Source organism: Schistocerca piceifrons, chromosome 4, assembly GCF_021461385.2.
Source record: "Schistocerca piceifrons isolate TAMUIC-IGC-003096 chromosome 4, iqSchPice1.1, whole genome shotgun sequence".
Lineage (NCBI taxonomy): Eukaryota > Metazoa > Arthropoda > Insecta > Orthoptera > Acrididae > Schistocerca > Schistocerca piceifrons.
In genome coordinates, this window is record NC_060141.1 from 114,917,426 (window position 1) to 114,936,179 (window position 18,754).

The 18,754-nt window shown below is 40.6% G+C and overlaps 1 protein-coding gene across 1 annotated transcript in view; it reads left to right on the forward strand.

Moving 5' to 3' along the window:
• The window catches only part of LOC124795642 (serine palmitoyltransferase 1-like), a 58,259-nt gene that overhangs the window by 30,293 nt on the left and 9,212 nt on the right, over positions 1-18,754 (forward strand). Inside the window, exon 5 of the mRNA XM_047259715.1 lies at positions 3,755-3,866. Within this exon, the coding sequence (XP_047115671.1) occupies positions 3,755-3,866 (112 nt within the window). The remainder of the gene's footprint in view (positions 1-3,754; positions 3,867-18,754) is intronic.

Genomic DNA, 18,754 nt, shown 5'->3' on the forward strand with positions numbered 1-18,754 from the left:
TTGGCATGGCTCCAGCTCAGGGCTTCTAACTGTGAGCGACTCCTGCTTTTATATACCAGTGCTTACCTACTTCAACACACATGGTAACGCTACTAGCCCACAGAAAGTTGTTGATAAAGTTGCAAGTTGTTATACGCTGTCCATCATTTAGAAATCAATAGAACATCCATCCTTAGGCTGAAAATGTGAACAATTTGTAGGCATTTTGTAAGTAGACTAACACTGATACATCAGAAAAGCATTAAACTGAACAATAATATGGCAATGTAAGGTGCTTGAGGGAATATACATAATAGAAGGAGTGAAGCTAACAACTCACCAAATATTTGAGGCGTTGAGTCATCAGTAGACACTTAAAAAGGTTAGGAATCTTGCTAGCTCTCAAAAAAATCTTTCTTCTGTTATACCATTACAAATTAAATTTATGCTTTATCATTTGCAGCAGAAAGGTATAAGCCATTAGATAGCATTAAGCCAGGAAATAGCATTACATCTTTGTATTAAATTATTCTTCACTCAGTCTTGCTAAACATTCTGTACTTAATAATTTATAGAAAGACATCCATGAGTCTTCTTTTGATGTATGCCCCTTCTGACAGATGAACTCATTCTAGAATAACTGTAACTGTTGTTAACCAAACATTATAATGTAGCATAAATGGGGACAACAGATGATGGAAGTGACAAATACAGGATCACAAATTTAATATTATAGTTAATGCAGGTTAAAATTAACATTTGTAAAGCATAACAGCTATAATTATTTTGGGGAAAGACAACCAAATTTCTTTCCTTCAAAAAATCTGTCAATGAAGTATACAAAGAACATGATTGTTAAAAACAAGATGCATTACACTTATTTACGAATTTGGATTTTATGGTAGCATGATTTTTGTCTATGGTATGATTTGACTCATGATGATTTATGCCCTGCCTCTCCTCCACCCCGCCCTTTTCCTCATCCACAATCTTTTTCATTTATATTCAGTGTAAATTTTTTTGTGATATTTCAATTGTTGAATCAAAGATATTGAATGAAACAACAGGTTTGCGCTGTTATGATTCACTGTTCAGTTTATTTCCACAACACATTTGAAAGGTTCAAACCTCACGTCAGGGGGACTTATTTACATTAATACGACACGAATACACTTATCTCTCTCTCTCTCTCTCTCTCTCTCTCTCTCTCTCTGTGTGTGTGTGTGTGTGTGTGTGTGTGTGTGTGTGTGTGTGTGCGTGTGTGCGTGCGTGCGTGCGAGCGCACGTGCGTGCGTGCGCGTGTATTTGTTTTATGATTTTGGGGTAATCAAAGTTAACTTTTACTCTCGAGTTTTTGCCACACACCTTTCAGTTGTAACATCTTTTCCAGAATTGTTCACCACAGTGCTATTTCTTTGAGGAGAATACTTGTCTGACAACAGCCTTGGTAGCTGAAAACTAACAAACAAGATCAATAATTACTGTAGATATAGTGTTCTCTTTCATTTTATTTGAAATACATAATAAATGAGTGATGGACGGTATATCCAGAACGAAAGTGAACATGTGTGCAACACGCTTGGAAATGGAATGAGAAGAAAAGTCCATGAGAATTGTGAGTAAGCTGTGTGATTAGGGTTGGGTGATACTAAATGATGTTGATATTGGGAGCCAAATGTGGTGTGTGTGTGTGTGTGTGTGTGTGTGTGTGTGTGTGTGTGTGTGTGTGTGTGTATGTGTGTGTGTGTGTTTTAAGTGTGGGTGCTATTTATCTCTTTCTCTCTTCACTGTTGAAGAACAACTACTATAAATATCAGTAAAGCACCATTGTAGGTGCCCAGGCTGCTGCTGCTGAAAACTGGGTCTCAATATATTTCATAGAGTAAAAATAATAAAATCATTTATGTACCAAATTAGATTGAAATGCTGTAGAATACTACTACACATATTCAGGTTAACAAAACATGTTAAAAATTCTTGAGTTAGATATAGGTATGATAAAATAAAAGGAGGAGAAAGGAAATTTTTTAAGAAATACCTAAGAAACTTAACTCAGAAACCAAATCAAGGGACAGTCACACATTAAGTGATAAGACTTGCGTTAGCTGTGAATGCAACAGATGAGAATAGAAAATTTAAGTACTGTTTACAAAAGTGACATAGGGAACAGTAAGCAAGTGAGAAAATCAGCAGATGAAAGACAAGAGAAGGAAAGACTAGGAAAAGTAATGTACACTATATGATCAAAAGTATTTGGACACTCCATGTAATGCAGCATTGACCACTAGATGTCACGAGAGGCAGACGCACCAGTATAAAGGAGATGGGGAGTATTGTGTTGTCATCAGATAAGCAGTAACAGCAAAGTGGTTCATTGAGAAGAGCTCAGTAACTTTGAACATGGACTGGTCATTGGATATCACTTGAGTAACAAATCCTTCAGAGACATTTTTACCCTTCTAAAGCTTCCCAAGTTGACTGTTGGTGATGCGACTGTGAAGCGGAAACATCAAGGAACAATCTCAGCTAAACCAAGACTGGGCTGATCTCATATACTGATGGATGAACATTGCGGAGGATGATTTTAAAAAATCACTTGAAATTATTGGAAGGAATCACTCATGAGTTCCAAAGTGCTATCTGTAGTCCAGCTCGCACAATGACTGTGCATAATAGTTCCTAATAAGCCACAGATTTCTGTAATCAGTGCTAAGTGGAGCAACATTTGAGGTCATGCAAAGAGTGACGCCACTGGCCAGTGGATGACTGGAAACAAGTAATTTGGAGTGATGAATCATGCTGTACCCTGTGGCAATCCAGTAGAAGGGTTTGGGTTTGACGAATGCCTGGAGAATGTTATCTGCCATAATGTGTAGTGTCAGCAGTGATGTACAGAGGAGTTCGTGTTACAGGCTAGGAGTTGGGGGGGATTACAGTTGTAGCCAAGGTATGGTCTCCATATTACACATACAAAAATGCTAAATACAGAGGGATATGAATACATTTTACAGCATTGTGTACTGCGCAAATAGACGGACAATTCTGAGATGATGAGAGTTTATATTAGAATGACAGTGCACCGTCACAAAGCAGTATTTATATAAAAAAAAAAAAAAAAAAAAATTGTGGACAGTATCATTCCTGGAATGGATTGGCCTTCCCAGAGTCCTAACCTGAACCCAATGGGATGAGTTAGAACATCGACTTCGCTCCCGACCACAGCAACCAACATTTTTACCTTTTGTGGTTTTGGCTCTTGAGGAAGAATGAGCTGCTATACTTCTACAAATATTAAGACACGTAATTGAAAGTGTCCCCAGCAGAGTTCAAACTGTCATAAAGGATATTAATGTCCTCTAATACGTGTCCAAATACTTTTGATCAGATAGTGTACTGGAGATGCGCTGGTATTTAGATGTTGAAATAGAACAAACAAGTTAGAATGTAGGAAGAACAAAAAAAAAGAAAGGATAACAAAACTTGGAAAATGCAGAAAAAAAGATTCAAAATAAATAAAAATGATTGAATGATGAAAAGTGAAATATTGATAGGTAAGAAACTGGTGAGAAGAACACAAAGGCTTAAATAATGGTGAGGAAATGAAGAGATTGAAGGTGGAAACAAATTGCATTCTGAAAATATAATTTCATATAATTTTACTGTGTGTCAGAATTTGTGTTGTTTAAATGTCATAGTAATCTTTGTTAGGCATCTTCATTAATAGATTATAGTGTTGACACACATTACAGTGAGTTATATCTTTCTCCTGTTACAGCTTGCAGATGTTGACCTGATAATGTGTAGCATGGAATGGACATTAGGCACAATTGGTGGATTCTGTGTAGGAACATCCTTCATTGTGGAGCATCAGCGTCTTTCTGGCTTAGGTAATGTGCTGTTTGTAAAGATACTCTTTACACTTTAAAATGTATATTTATATTCTTTATTTCAGTATAGTGGATTGGCTTATATTTCTCATCATGTATAATTTCTTGACCTAGTTTGTTAAATTATTATACAGTGGTGAGGAAAAAATACACATCTAGGTTAAATTTTTGTTTCTAACATCCTGCTGTTTGAAATGAACATCAACTACTGGATTTTTGTTATTGTGTACATATACAATAATTCCACATTCAATTATGCTTTGGGCTCTTTTTTGTGTAACAGATTCCTTTTATTTCCCCACTATACTCCTCCCTTTCACTTTTCACCTGTTCCTCAACTGTAAGAATTTCACAGTTCTTCAAGTGTTAACATATGAATTGAGTTACATTGTCACTCTTGATGATTTTGTCATTCACTACACCAGAAAACTACTTCCTCACTTTCACAGATGATGGATCACTATCAGAGATGGACTCTTCCTTTCTCTTTGTGTCCAACATATGAATGGCCATTTGTGTGTGCTGCACCCATTCTGCCATTTATTTATGCTATGGGTTGGAAAGTTAATGGCATAAACATTAGGGTTTTTTCTGTACGTCTAATTGCTTCAGTGTATGATGAAAAAACCATTTTTATGATTCAGACTTGATACTTTCATAGTACTTTGCTAGAAGTTTCTTAATTTACTTGGAACATTACTGTCTTGAAGATTTGCTGTTAATGGTACAAACATTTCAGATATAGCAATAATAAAAATTCCTGATTGGATACAACAATGGAGCAGCAACCACTCACCTACAGAGACTGATGGGTGCTTCATAGATACGTGTAACAGGAAACCGTATTCACTAGCTCTTGAGCTCTCATTTTACTTTTACCAGAAAGTATACACATTCACTCGCACAACCACACAGACACCCAAACGCACTCTATGGAGGCCACGGCAACACTGATTATTGAGAAAAATTGCTTGGGCTGTGGAATGTGTAGGAAAGGACGCACGAAGCAAGGAGGTTGTTGAATAGTTTGTCAGATGAAGGAATGGCAGATGGCACAAAACAAATGGAGTTCTGAGGGGGTAAAGAGGATATAAGAAATATAGAAAGAGGAGAGGGCGAAGGGAGCAGGCAAATGAGGGATCATGAGGGGATGCAGTATGTACTGGAGAGAGAATTTCAAACTTGAGGAGTTCACAGAAATTCGTACTGGAAAGGAATATCCAAATGGCTTGCATAGTGAAGCAGCTATTAAAGTCATTTGTGTTGTGGTGCATATCATGTCTGGCAGTGGATGGTAATTTTTGCAGCTTGGCATTCGTGTGGTTAGTTCTGTCATGCCCACTTAGAATGCTGCCCAGTAATTGCAGTGTAACTGATTTATAAGATGTGATAATATAACAACAAACACAATCAATTTTTGACAAAATAATTTAATTGGATGGATAAAAAATCTATTCACCAAGCAGTGGCAGTGTCTCCCCTGACCTGCGGTTCTGGGTTACTTTCCCAAAATGTACCCGTTTTCCTAGACCTCTCCAGTCCTTTTCCTTCACCCTACTTCCTTACCCTTCAACCCGTCTGCCTGAAGAGGGAGCCACTGGCTCCGAAAGCTTGCCTAATTACAACCCTCTTTTATGTGTGTCTTCTGCCTCCGCTTGGTGAGTAGATTTTTTTATCTAAATGGTTTATAACATGGCTGCTTTCACATGTGTCCCTGCCTTTTATTGGATAGGAAATTCCTGTGACTGGGATGTCATAGGAGGTGGTGTGTGTGTGTGTGTGTATGGAACTGGTCTTGCACCTGGGTCATTCTCAATGAAGTGATCCGGGGGGGAGGGCGGGGAGCAGGATTGGAATAGGCATGGACAAGGATAAACAAGGCCCCAGGGGCCAATGGAATGTCTGTTACATTCCTTACAGAATTTGTGGCTGAGTTAGCCCTTCTTCTAAATTTAATGTTCTACAGATTCCTCAAACAAAAATATTTGTTATGTGAATGTAGATATTTCCACATTTGAGTTTCTTGATTTCTCATGGCTTTCACTTTCTGCATCTGAAATAACTTGCATTACAACCATGTCAGTGCAGCTGGACAGAACTTTGTCGAAACTGTAGTTTTTGAGTATGCTGGAATCGAAATGCTTCAACATGTATGAGACTTTCATTAACAGACAGGAAGAATTCCCTTGCTACTACCCTACATTGTCTCAAAAGTGCAACAGCTTCATATGTTTGCAACTTAACAACTTGGAGAGCTGGACACAAGTTGAGTTCTTAGCCTCTGACATAAAAGTTGTAACTCCAATAAATGGCATATATATTCTTTTGGGTTAAACTGTTTTTGGGAGGTTTCTGGCAGGTGGGGTGCATATAGGGGGAGAGAGGTGGGAGTCAGGGAAAGGGATTGGGGGTGAGTGGCTAATGGCTCAGAGGGAGGCAATTGGTTTGCAAGCTAGGAAAGTGGGAGGGCGGGTGATGCACAGTTGTCAGAGCCAGTTGTGGGCAGCACACACTGAAGATGACATGAGGATCTGACTTGGCAGGGGGTGACACAACAGAGGAAGGGGGAGCTGTTGGGTGGTGGATGTAGTGACTGTGTGTTAATGGAAGTTGAGGCCAGGACAATTATGGGAGTGAAGTGCGTGTTGCAAAGAAACTCCCATCTGCGTAGTTCAGAGAAGTTGGTTGGGGGGGGGGGGGGGGGGGGGGGGGGAGGGGGAAGGATCCAAATGGCCCACGTTGCGAAGTAGCCATTGGAATTGAGCTGGTTATGCTTGGCTGCAAGTTGTGCCACCAGTTGGTCAACATTGTTCTTGGCAACAGTTTGGCTAATGCCATCCATCCTGGTTGACAGCTGGTTGGTAGTCATATCAACATAAAAAGCCGTGCAGCATTTTCAGCAGAGCTGGTATGTGAGGTCATTGTTTTCATAGGTTACTCGGCCATGGACAATGTGGGATAAGCCTGTGACAAGACTGAAGTAGGAGGTGATGGGTCGATGGATTGGGCAGATATTACACCTTGATCCCTGTACCAAGATGTTGGGAGTGGGAGAGGTATAGGCATGGACAAGCACATTGTGGAGGTTAAGGGGATTATGGAACTACACTTTAGGAGGAGTGGGAAGGATCTTAGTGCAGAGTATTGTACTGCAAGGAAGCAATGGAGGGAATGTTGTTATGGGTGGCCGATGTCCTCTTTCTACAACACAGATGCACTGATGGATTAATACGATTCTTTATTCACAGAAACTGGAACATTTATGTAACTTGAATAGAGTTCATGTTTGTGGTACAAGCTCATCGGTAATAGTCCTGTTGTAGTCACTAAGTTGGTCACTATGCACTATCGTAGCCTGTGATTAACTAAACCCCCTCTGTGAGTAATTGACAGATGCCAAACTGGATGACTGGGTGAGTGAGGCCCTACAGTTAGCGGTGGCGACCTAAATACATGCTGTTGAGATGATGTTGATGGCGTATTGATATTGCTTATGGGAATGTCTCTGGCCTCTCTTGTGATAGGCATGCTTGATCCAGCACCTACTAATTGATCTTCGCACTGCATCTTTGCTGACTGATTTGCTGGCGACAGCTTACACCAGCACAATGCCCCCCCCCCCCCCCCCCCCCAACCTCTGAAATGCCGCACCATTGTCATGTAGAGAGGATGTGGATGACAATGGGGGAGAGGCAGGATGCTGGATGTAGAGATGAGCCAGGAGCCGTGACTGTGGAGGACTGCATACTCCGACCAAACCCCACCATCTGGCTTGCGAGGCAACAGGAACATCCTTCAGAAAACTGCTGCCTGGGCACAAGTCAAGGCCTGAGGGCATGTCCTGGGGTGGGGGTGGTGATGGCAATGGTGACGATGGGTCCACATCCATCAGGTTGGCAAGCGGGGATGGCAGGGGCGAGGCCACATCATCCATACACTCCTCCTGGGATGCCCTGGTGGCATCAGCAATTGGCTGTGAAGGCTACTCGGTTCTGTAGGCCCTGAATCTGGGGGAAGAAGAGTAGCAGAATCACAGGGCAGATGACACCCACGAATTTGGTTCTGGTGGTGGCGCTGCAAACCATCGGATCTGCAATCAAGTACATAAAAGAGCCAATGTGTTCCTGGATCACACCTCTTTGACAGTGCCCACAGTTGCCATCAACCTTGAAAAGAACAAGATTGCACAATGCAAAGCAATACTTGCGGACCATTGGTGGCACCGGATGCTGTGGTGGGTATGTAGCAAGTGGAGCAGCATTCGATAGCGTAGCGGCGGCCATGCAGAAGTTCCGCTGGTGATGGTCTGTCTCATATGAGGGAGCGATAGGCAGTGAGAAAGAGTTGCAGTGCCTGTTCCCGTGTGTGGGAAGTGCAAAGCTTCATGATCTGCTGTTTAAAAGTGTGTATGAAGCATTCTGCTGCTGCGTTGGACTGAGGGTTAAAAGGAGCACTTATTAGATGACAAATGCCATTTCGTTCACAAAACTGTTCAGAATCACGGGATGTGAACTGCAGTCCATTGTCTGACACAAGTATGTCTGGCAAACCTATGCAAAATATGGAGGACAATACTTGAATGGTGCTACATGATGTGGTAGAAGCCGTAGGCACTGCAGATGGGTAGTTGCTGAAAGAGTCTACTACTATGTGCCGAGTGTTCCAAAATGGTCCTGCAAAGTCTATGCGTACTCGTTGCCGTAGGGATTGAGTCTTAGGCCAAGCTGAGAATGTCTGTGGTGGAGTGGGTTGGTTTTCCGCACATGCACGTCACTGTGATGTCATCTGTTCGTATGGGTGTCCGTCCCTTGCCAAGTACAGTGCCGTCACACTAACTGCTTAGCGCGAACAATTCCCCAATGTCCTTGGTGGAGCAATTGAAACATATCCTTTTGTAACACTTTGGGAATAAGCACACTTGATTGCCCATTGTCATTTTCAACTAGAATCACACCCTGTTGAACTCAAAGGTTATGCCGATTTTCAAGGTATAGGCACATGACTTAGTTCTGAATACTGTTCCGTGAGTGAGGCCAAGACGTGTGAATGTAATGCAACAAAATCCTCAGATCGGGGTCCGCTTTTGTGGCCTCTGCAATTTGTCTGTAATTCAAGGGAAAAGATTACAGCAATTCAGAGCCCTGCACATCGATTTGGCAGCAAGATACGGCAGATGCATCAAAATCCGAGTCCAGACCAATTGGGAGGTTATCTGCATTGTCATGCTTTGCAGTAGGTCTGTTCACAATTTCATATTGATAGTGCAAAAGCAACAAAGCCCAATGTTGCAGTTTTTGAGCAATGCATTTAGGAACCAGCTTTGACGGATGAAACAAAGACTGCAAAGGCTTGTGATCTATCACTAAAAAGAACTTGTGACTATACAAATAGTGATGGAATTTAGTCACACCATACACAATAGCGACAGCCTCTTTTTCTATTTGAGAATAAGTGCACTGAGTTTGAATTAACAACTTTGAGGCAAAAACAATAGTTCTTTCTTGTGCACCAATTCTGTGCAAAAGCACAGCGTCAATTCCGTAAGAAAAAGCGTCGACTTGCATATCTACTGGCTTGGCAGGGTCAAAATGCACTAAAGAATTGTCACTAAGCAAGGCATTTTTGAGTTCCTGAAATGTGTCTTGACAGTCTTTAGTCCACACAAAAGGTACATTTTTGTGACGCAAGCGATGCAATCTGAGCAGCATTCAGTATGAACCAATTGTATTATGTCATCTTGCCTAGTACTGACTGCAGTTCAGACACATTGCAAGGAACAGGCAAGGCACGGATTGCAAGCAAATGAGATTGGAAGGGGTGCACACACTGATTGCTTATCACATGACCTAAGTACTGTAGTCCAGTTTGAAAAAAAGTCTCACTTTTTGGGGGCAACATTTGAGTCCTGCTTCCGGCAACACTCGAAAAAGGATATGCCAATTGGCAATGTGTTCCTCTGGTGTACAACCTGAAATGACAATATCACTAAGGTAGTTTGAACAAACTGGCACTTTTACAGTCAGCTGTTCCAAGTAACTTTGAAAAATGGGAGGTGTGGAAGTACTACCGAAGGGCAAATGCACAAATACTCGAACAGTCCTAAGTGTGTGTTTACAATAAACACTTTCTGTGGTTCTTCATCCAATGGAATTTGCAAGTAGGCATCACGCAAATCTATCTTAGAAAAGTTATGTCCTGTGCCAAGCCTGTCCATGAGTTCCTCAGGGCAAGGTAATGGATAAGTATCAGCTACTGTTTGTGGGTTGACTGTAGACTTGAAGTCAACACAAATGCAAATGTGACGAGGACGCTTAGGCAACAAAAGGAGAGGACTTGCCCATTGACTGCCTTGAATGGGAACAATTACTATTATCTTGCAATTCTTTCAATTCACTGGCTACTTTGTCTCTTAAAGCAATTGGAACAGGGCGGGCCTGGAAAAACTTAGGCTGTGCACTGTATGATAATGTAACATGCACTGAAAAGTTATTAGCTTTTCCCATTCATTCTGAAAATAGTTCAGGAAATTATTTAAGCAAGCTAGCTACACTGTCTTTTGATTCAAAAGCAGACACTGAAAGTACATTTGTTTGTGATGCTAAGTCCAAACAAATCAAAGGCACCTAAACTGAATATGTTCTCACTGTCTCTTGATTTCAGCGCAGTAAAATTCACTGTCCTAGTGTGAGATTTGTAAGTGGCAGGCAAACTACACTGTCCAGGCACTGGAATTTCCTGTCCATTGTAAGCAGTGGGGTTCTTGTTAGATTTAGAAAGGTGTGGTGAGCCTAACTGTTTTTACATGGCATGATTAAGCAAATTTACTGAAGCAATTGTGTCTAAATAAAAGTTCACACGACAGCCAGCAATTCACAATGAGAGAAATAGTTTGTTAGAACATCGTTGCACAGCACTAGAGCAAGGAGGCGGCACAACTTTAATCTTACTTTTGTCAGAACTTGTTGTAGGTTTTGAAAACACAGCATAAACTGTATGTGCATGAGCCTGTTGTTCCTGGGAGCAGGCAAAATTGTCGTTTTTGTTGCATTGAAAACAAACTGCTTGGACATGGCCTTTTTTTCCACCCATGTAACATGTTGCGTTACTTGATGGGTGATCCTGTCTTTTATGGCGAGCAGAACATCTAGGGCAAGACTTCACTAAATTCACAGGCTTGTGTACATGTCTACATGGCTGGCTGTGCAGTTGTGGCTGCTTGGGGCAGTCGCGAAAAAGGGGCAACTCGACCCGACAAATCGGGGCCTGGTCAAACTTACCGGTCACTATGGCACTAAATCCTATTGCTCAAAGATTTGCAATACTTGGGAAAGTGATGGATTAGAGTACTTAAAGATCTGCTCCTGAATTCTACTATCTGGGACATTGAATGTTATTACATCATGTATCATTAAATCACTGTAAAAGTTCCCACAACCACACTTAAATTTACGCTTCTTAGTAATGCCCATTAATTCTGTGTGCCACTGGCAGTATGTCTGTTCTGGCTTTTTATACAAGTGAAAGAACTGATATGTAGCTGCAGCTACTTGGACTTGCTGGCCATAGTATTTAGTTAATGCAGCAATTACTTGGTCATAGACGAGTTCGTAGGGAGACGTGGTTGGGAATAGTTTTTGTATTAACGTGAACACTGGGGATCCTGCAGTCGAAAGGAGGTATTGTAACTTTACAGTACCTTGGTACACAATGAACTCGACAATGTGCTTGGAACGGAGTCAGGTATTCAGTCCATTCCTCCTCTGTATCCTTAAATTGCCAGAACGTTGGTATACTGGTCGGTGGCACTTGTTGGTCTGAACGGTTGGTCAGTTGAGTTTGTGCAGCCTACGCAGATTGTTCAGCCGGTAGTTGTTGTAGCGTCATCAGTAAGTCAGTGATTTGTTGGTTCTGAAACTGAAAAGCTTGTGTTAGATACATCACATTGACGGTCTGCAGCTGAGACTTGGGATCAGGGGGTGGAGGGGGCAGGGAATTCATGGTTTACACAAATATGTTATATCAAAAAGCAAGCAAAGCCTCTGAAAAGAGAAATTTGATTAGTTCTGCAGCTGCCCTCCTGAAGTACATGCAAGAACTCAACAAAAAATTAGCAAATAGAAATGCTTGAACACAATCACCCCTAAAAGCTAAAACACAAGAGAAGCAAGCAAAATCTTTGGCCAAGTTGGTTGTCTTCAATCACCTCTGAATTATCCTCATTCGCCACCTTAGAGTCTTGTACCACAAGGAAGGAAGGGATAGGATGTTGTTAGAGGTAGTCAGCATCATATTTCTGCAACACAAATGCAAATGTGGATTAACACAGTTCTTTATTTACATAAACTGGAAAATTTACTTAACTTGAATAGAGTTTATGTTTGTGGTACAGAGCTCATTAGTAATAGTCCCACTATAGTCAGTAAGCTGGTCACTATGCACTTTCTTAGCCTGTGACGAACTAAACCCGTTCTGGAAGTAACTTACAGATGCCACACTAGATGATTGATTGAGTGAATGAGTGAGTGAGTGAGTGAAGGATGGGTGGGTAGGTAGGTAGGTGAGGCCCTCCGGTCAGCTGCAGTGGCCTAAATACGTGCTGTCAAGAGGGCGTTAGTGAGGTTTTGCTTTTGGGTGTGTCTCTGGCCTCTCTCTCGTGATAGGTATTCTTGATCCAGTGCCTACTAATTGATCTGCGCACTTTATATTTGCCAACTGGTGTGCTGGCAACAGCTTACGCCAGTGCGCTTTAGGTGGCTGTCCCCAATTTCAAGGTATGATGAGGGATACTTTAAAGCCCTGTTTCAGTCCAGCGTGATGAGAGAGGGAGGTGGGGTGCTCCTTTGTAGCTGATTCTTGGGCTTTGAGGGGATAGGAGGTCTGTGAGGACATGGCATGGGATACCTGAGCGTACTAGGGGGGGGGGGGGGGGCTATTCCTGACTGTGTAGGCCTCCATGAGATCTTCAGCATACTGGGCAAGGAAGTTCTCATTACTGCAGATACACTGTCCACAGATGGTTAGGCTGTATAGGAGGATTTTTTGGTGTGGAAGGGATGGCAGCTATCAAAATTCAGGTACTTTAGTTTTTAGTGCATTTAATTTGGATAGAGGTGGGGATGAAGCCATCAAAAAAGTGGAGGTCAATGTCCAGAAAGTTGGGTTGAAGAGGACCAGGTGAAGTAGATGGGAGAGAAGATGTTGAGGCTGCAGAGGAATGAGGATAGGATGCCTTGGACCCGAGTCCAGATCATAAAGATATCACCAGTGAAACTGAACAAGACTAGCTGTTGGTAATTTTGGGAGGCTAGGAAGGTTTCCTCTAGATGGCTCATAAACAGATTAGCATAGAGGGTTGCCATGCAGATGCCCATGGCTGTGCCATGGATTTGTTTATACACCTTCCCTTCAGAGGAAAAGTTGGTGTTAGTATAGACTTGGTAAGATGTATAATGAATGAGGTGTTGGGTTTGAAGTATGAAGGATATTAGGAGAAATAGTTGCAACAGTAAAACATCAGCTCAACTGACTCAAGAAGCAGCTCCCCCTTGTCTGTTCTGGGGAATATATACAGTCCTCATTTAGTTATTGTATGCTTTTTTTTTAAATAATAAATAAACTAATAAATTTTTCCCTGATGGCTTAATCAGATAGACAAATAATTGCTAGGCTGAACATAGGTGCATTTGATGTTAAATAACTCCACCGATACAGTTGTTAAAGTTTATCTAGTAAAGCTTATTATCTTTACAATTCACACCATAATTTGTAGGCCGGTGATAGCTATTACGAATAAAGTGAGTTGAAAGTAGCTTGAACTTCCAGTATAATGGCTAGTGAACTCCTGGAAAATACAGACAGTGTTTGCAGTTTATAGTTAACCAAAGCTAAACTCCATACTAACTTGTGTGTAATAGGAGTCCAACTGACACACAATGTACTAAATCCAATTACCGATCAATAGCAGAAAATACTCACTGGTACACTGAGTTAAAATTCAGACACAGAGCAACTAATACAAAGTCCGAATAAGCTTCACACAAAATAATACAAGTGCTGCTGAACTACCAGCAGAAATAAAGCAAGAGTCCTGACTATTGCAGAAAAATTCTAAGTCCCCAATGAACTCGTGAAAAATTTCTACCACTGAAAATCTGCATGGCTGGATCACTGCTCAGATCAGCATAGATCTTTGCCTCCTCAGTCTCATTCCGAACTGTGAGAAGGAGCAAGATGGCTGTTGCCCTTTTAAGGTCTTCAGTTCTCCCCTCACACCTATGTTACTTAATGACTTTATACTTTTACCAGTCTGACAGACAACTTTTATTACATATGTGATACCAAGAATTTGAATGTGCCATTGCCTGGATACTAAAATTCTAAACGTAATTGATACCTTACATTTAGTTTTTGCAGGAAGTAGTTTGCACAGACCTTAATGTTAAACAAATGTAAAGCCTTGTTGCAGTCCAAAAAATCAGTTCATAATATCTGTGCCATCTATTATTACAATAAGTATGAATATAGCACCACTTTCTTATAGGATTTTTCCTCCTCTTTCCATTGCAGTACTCAGAATAGCTTTAGTAGTTTTTAAATTGTGGTCAAAACTATGCACAGTAATAAACATTTAATTAAAAATCACAATAAAAATTATGAACTTTATGAACTAAATGTTGCAAGTGGTGTGTAATTATGTCTATTGGTTCATACTTCCTTGCAAATTGTCTCTGTCTCTTGCATCAGTTGACTTGGTGAATGTTAATTAAAGTTCAGTTAAAAAGTAGCTCACAGCTTAATTAATTATGATGTAATATATGTGAGTAATTCAGTCAATGCACATTACTGAGAGCTACAATTTGGAGGGTGGATCACTTTTGTACTATAAATATTGTAAGTTATTAATCATTTACAGAATTTCAGTCGTATAAAACTTCTTAATGTTGTAACTTCCCATATATTTTAATTACAAATCATATCTGCATACAAGCAAATTGTGTTGGTCTCCTCTTTAATTTGACATATTGTCCTCATCTCTCTCTGTCATGGTTTGCACTGCAGATGTGTGAATGCAAACAAGATAAAACAGGCACACTAGCAGAGGACCCGACATCACATCTGCTAGTTTGAATGTGACAGGAGCTCATGTGTGCAGCCACCCTCACTCAACTGCGTGGTACACGGAGTCACCTTGTGCTGGCAGGCCCCCCAGCCCTGGCCAGAGATGCGCTCACCCAGAGTATGTGTCCGAGAGCACACACAAACCGAATGCCGTTCGTGAACAAAACCAATCACCCATGCTGAGATATAGTATGTCATCTCACATAATGTTTGATTACGGCTAGGTCCCTTTAATCCAAAAGTATGTACATTCTACCAGAACTTTCCTACAACATTTTTCCTACATGGACTTCCAGCAGCATTTTGATGCTGTACACATTTAACGTGGGCTTTGCACGTTACTCCAACCTGGGATATCGATGTATGGAACATCCATGTAATTCCATGCAGGTACTTCTTCACAAGGAGATACTCTGATTGCAATATCACCGTGAAGATGTGTGGCAGCCCTCTGTACACTTTTCATATGCAAAAGGGATAAGAAAACCTCCAAACAATTCCATATTCTTAATTACTGGACCACTACATTGCTTAAAGATCGTAGCCATCATTCGTTGGCTAGGAAGACATATGGCTACACAAAAGTGATCTATGAAACTATCTCCCAATGTCATTGACATCCAAGGTGCATACACCCCAGGAGAACTGGGAAAAAACCCAGGAGGTTTTTCATCTGGGAAATACCCAGAAATTTTTTCGGATTCTGGGAGTTTCTCGTTGTTTTAGTTTTCGATTAAATTTCTGTAATTTTAACAGGTAAGAACTGATATTTTAAAAGGAATTGTACTTTAGGCCGCTACTGCAAATAATACTGCAGCAATGAAACATAAACAAGAGAAGAACACCAAAATAAAACTTCAGTTGCAAAGAACTTGTGCTATTTACAACAACAAAACATTGTACATATAAGCATCTACTGACATCAAAATATGTCAAAGGCTTTTGGACAAAGACTGTGTAATACTTCATAACAACAAACTGCTTTCGATGATTGTGACATCACAACTAATTACATTTCTAACAGGTCGCTAGAAAATATTCCGAATGGTGGTTCGAGAAGCATTACTTTCAAAGTGAATTCCATTTTACGCTAGGTGAATTATGTTATGTGTGAGAATGTGTGATGAATTTCTTAAATCTCAGAGCATTTAACTCTTATTCAATACTTAACACTTTCAGGACTAGCCACCTACAAAAATGTCAGGCTTAGAAGCTGAGCCATTTGTGCCATTATTTAAAATTTTGCAGGCACATTAATGTTTGATAACTTTTAGAGTACTACTCATTAAAAAAGACCAGATTCAAGTTTAATGTTTCATATTTATTTTAGTTCTTTCTTAGATTACAAACTATGCAATAATGATGGCAAAACGTGTAATCATCCTTAAAAAAAAAAGTGTGATGTGAGTTCTTGCACAATTTCCCACGTAATTGAATTTTGTATGGAAAAGTTGAGGTGCTCAGCAGAACATTTGTTCAGCTGGTTACCCACGAAATATTTGGTGCACAGCAGTGAAATTTAAGCTGTGCTCTTGGGATTCTACCTAAACACATGCTCGGTAAAAACAGCAAAATTTTTTTGAAGATCTGTATTGTATGTGTAAAGCTTAGCTTTACTTGATGAAAAATGTTATCTAGTAGTTGTTTTTTGCAAAGCAAGAATACATATTATTGCGCCATATTTTCCTGAATTCGAAGTTCACTGCCAGGCCACTCAGAGCACTGATATGGTCTCTGTTTCCATATCGTAGCATGGACATCACAACATATATTTTGGTGTTCTGTGTATGGAAACTACTATACTTTATTTGGTGGATTTGAATTTATACTTTCATGATACCAAAATATGCTGGTGGCTGGTGTACACATTGCCACACATTAAAGGGGGGTTTGCCAGGAAAGTCTACACTGGTGTATAAACCCTTTACCATTCAAAGGATTGATACCTTTTGCAGCTCTGAGGGAAAGCATGTTGTCACTTAACATGGAAAAAAATGCACTTTCACCTGGGCTATAATCTATTTTCACGCAATAAAAAGTGCATTCACCCAGGAAAGAGTGTTTCTAAGCAGGAAATTTGGAGAAAATCCAGGAATTTTTTTTCTTTTCCGCATGTACTCCCTGACATCCATCTGTTGCAGAATCTTATAATGTTTTTTGATTTCAGACATAAGGGAGGATCCTAAACAGAATGAACTACTCCATGCTAACTAAGATGGATTGTGAAAACATCAGTTTGTGCAAAACCCATCTTGGGCTTATATCACATGACACCCTAAAAGCTATGGGTGCAATACTTCTTGACTTCTAAAAAGCATTTTACCCATACCACGCCAGTGCAGGGTAGTTATAATTAATCTACTGCTACTTGAGTGTGCTCCCATGAAAAAAGAGTGAGTGTAGGATAATGAAACTTTGCGGAAACATTTTTAAGGACATGTGGAAGAGAAGTAACAAATAAATCATTGAAAGAAACACATTATAATTTCCACATTAGATGGTAACATTCGTTAAATGTGTACCATGTTTACGTTCCAGGTTGCAAACGTTGCTCCATGTGATGACCATCTGCATCCACATCATCCAAAACCCGCACTAGAGATACCATTTCACAATTGTTCGCAGCACTTTTTAATGGTGAACCCTGGAATTTTCAGCTATTATGACACAGCTTGCGCACTGCGTAATGATTGCACATTGCATCCAGCATTCTCAGCCCTGGTAACAGTAACTTCTTCAACATCGGCAACTATAATGCACACTGATGCTTGAGTTTCATCTCTTTATGTCACCGTATGAGTACCAGTGCCTAATGGCAAGTTATGAGACTAAAACTACTAACAGCACAGATCCTGCAGCACAATCTGCTGAATATCATTCCTAGATAGTTGTGTATCCATAAGGTAAATATTTTCCATTATACTGGGTCAAGTAGCTAAAGTTTAATTATAACCATCATATGCAATCATAGGAGTTATCATACAGAATTAATGACTGACTTATGAATTTCTTGGTAGAAAGAGTGCAGCATTTTATCCTAAATGGAGAGTCATTGACAGGTGTAGAACTAACTACAGGCACACCTTAATTTTCATGTTGTACAGGGTGTCCGAAAAGTCTTTCCCTGATTACATAAATTGATAACTCAGGCTAGAAGTAAGATACAAATATGAAACCGGTGTCTTTACAAACTATCAGAGTTTTTTTTCACACATCAGTAAACTTCCACATGAGCACCGTTGGTAGCACGTAGCACTTCTAGGCGATATTCAATTTCTGTCCACACATTAGCCAACATCACTGGATTCAACGAATGTGGTTATCTGTTGCTGCAGCCAGGAAAGGTCATGTCGAGATAGGCACGGACGTCCAAACCCCAATGAGGCTTTTTTGCACCATCAGGGTGATGCTGAAGCAGCTGAGGAACAGCATACAGTTGCAACATGTCCAGATACACCGCAGATGTGATGGTAGCCTCAGCGAGGAAGAATGGCATGATAATTCGATCGTGCAATAGCGCGCACCAAACATTCACCTTTGGATTGCCTCTGGTGCACTCCATGATCTCGCCAGGGGGTTGTGAACCCTAAATGCGCACATTATGGCAATTCACTACTCCACTGACAAAAAAGGTCGCTTCATAGGAAAAGGCAATTCGTCTGAGATAACCTTCATCATCCTCAATACATGATAGCATTTCGACCGCAAAGTCATATCGACGTGTACTGTCATTCGGCAACAAGGCCTGAACGATTTGCACTTTGTATGCA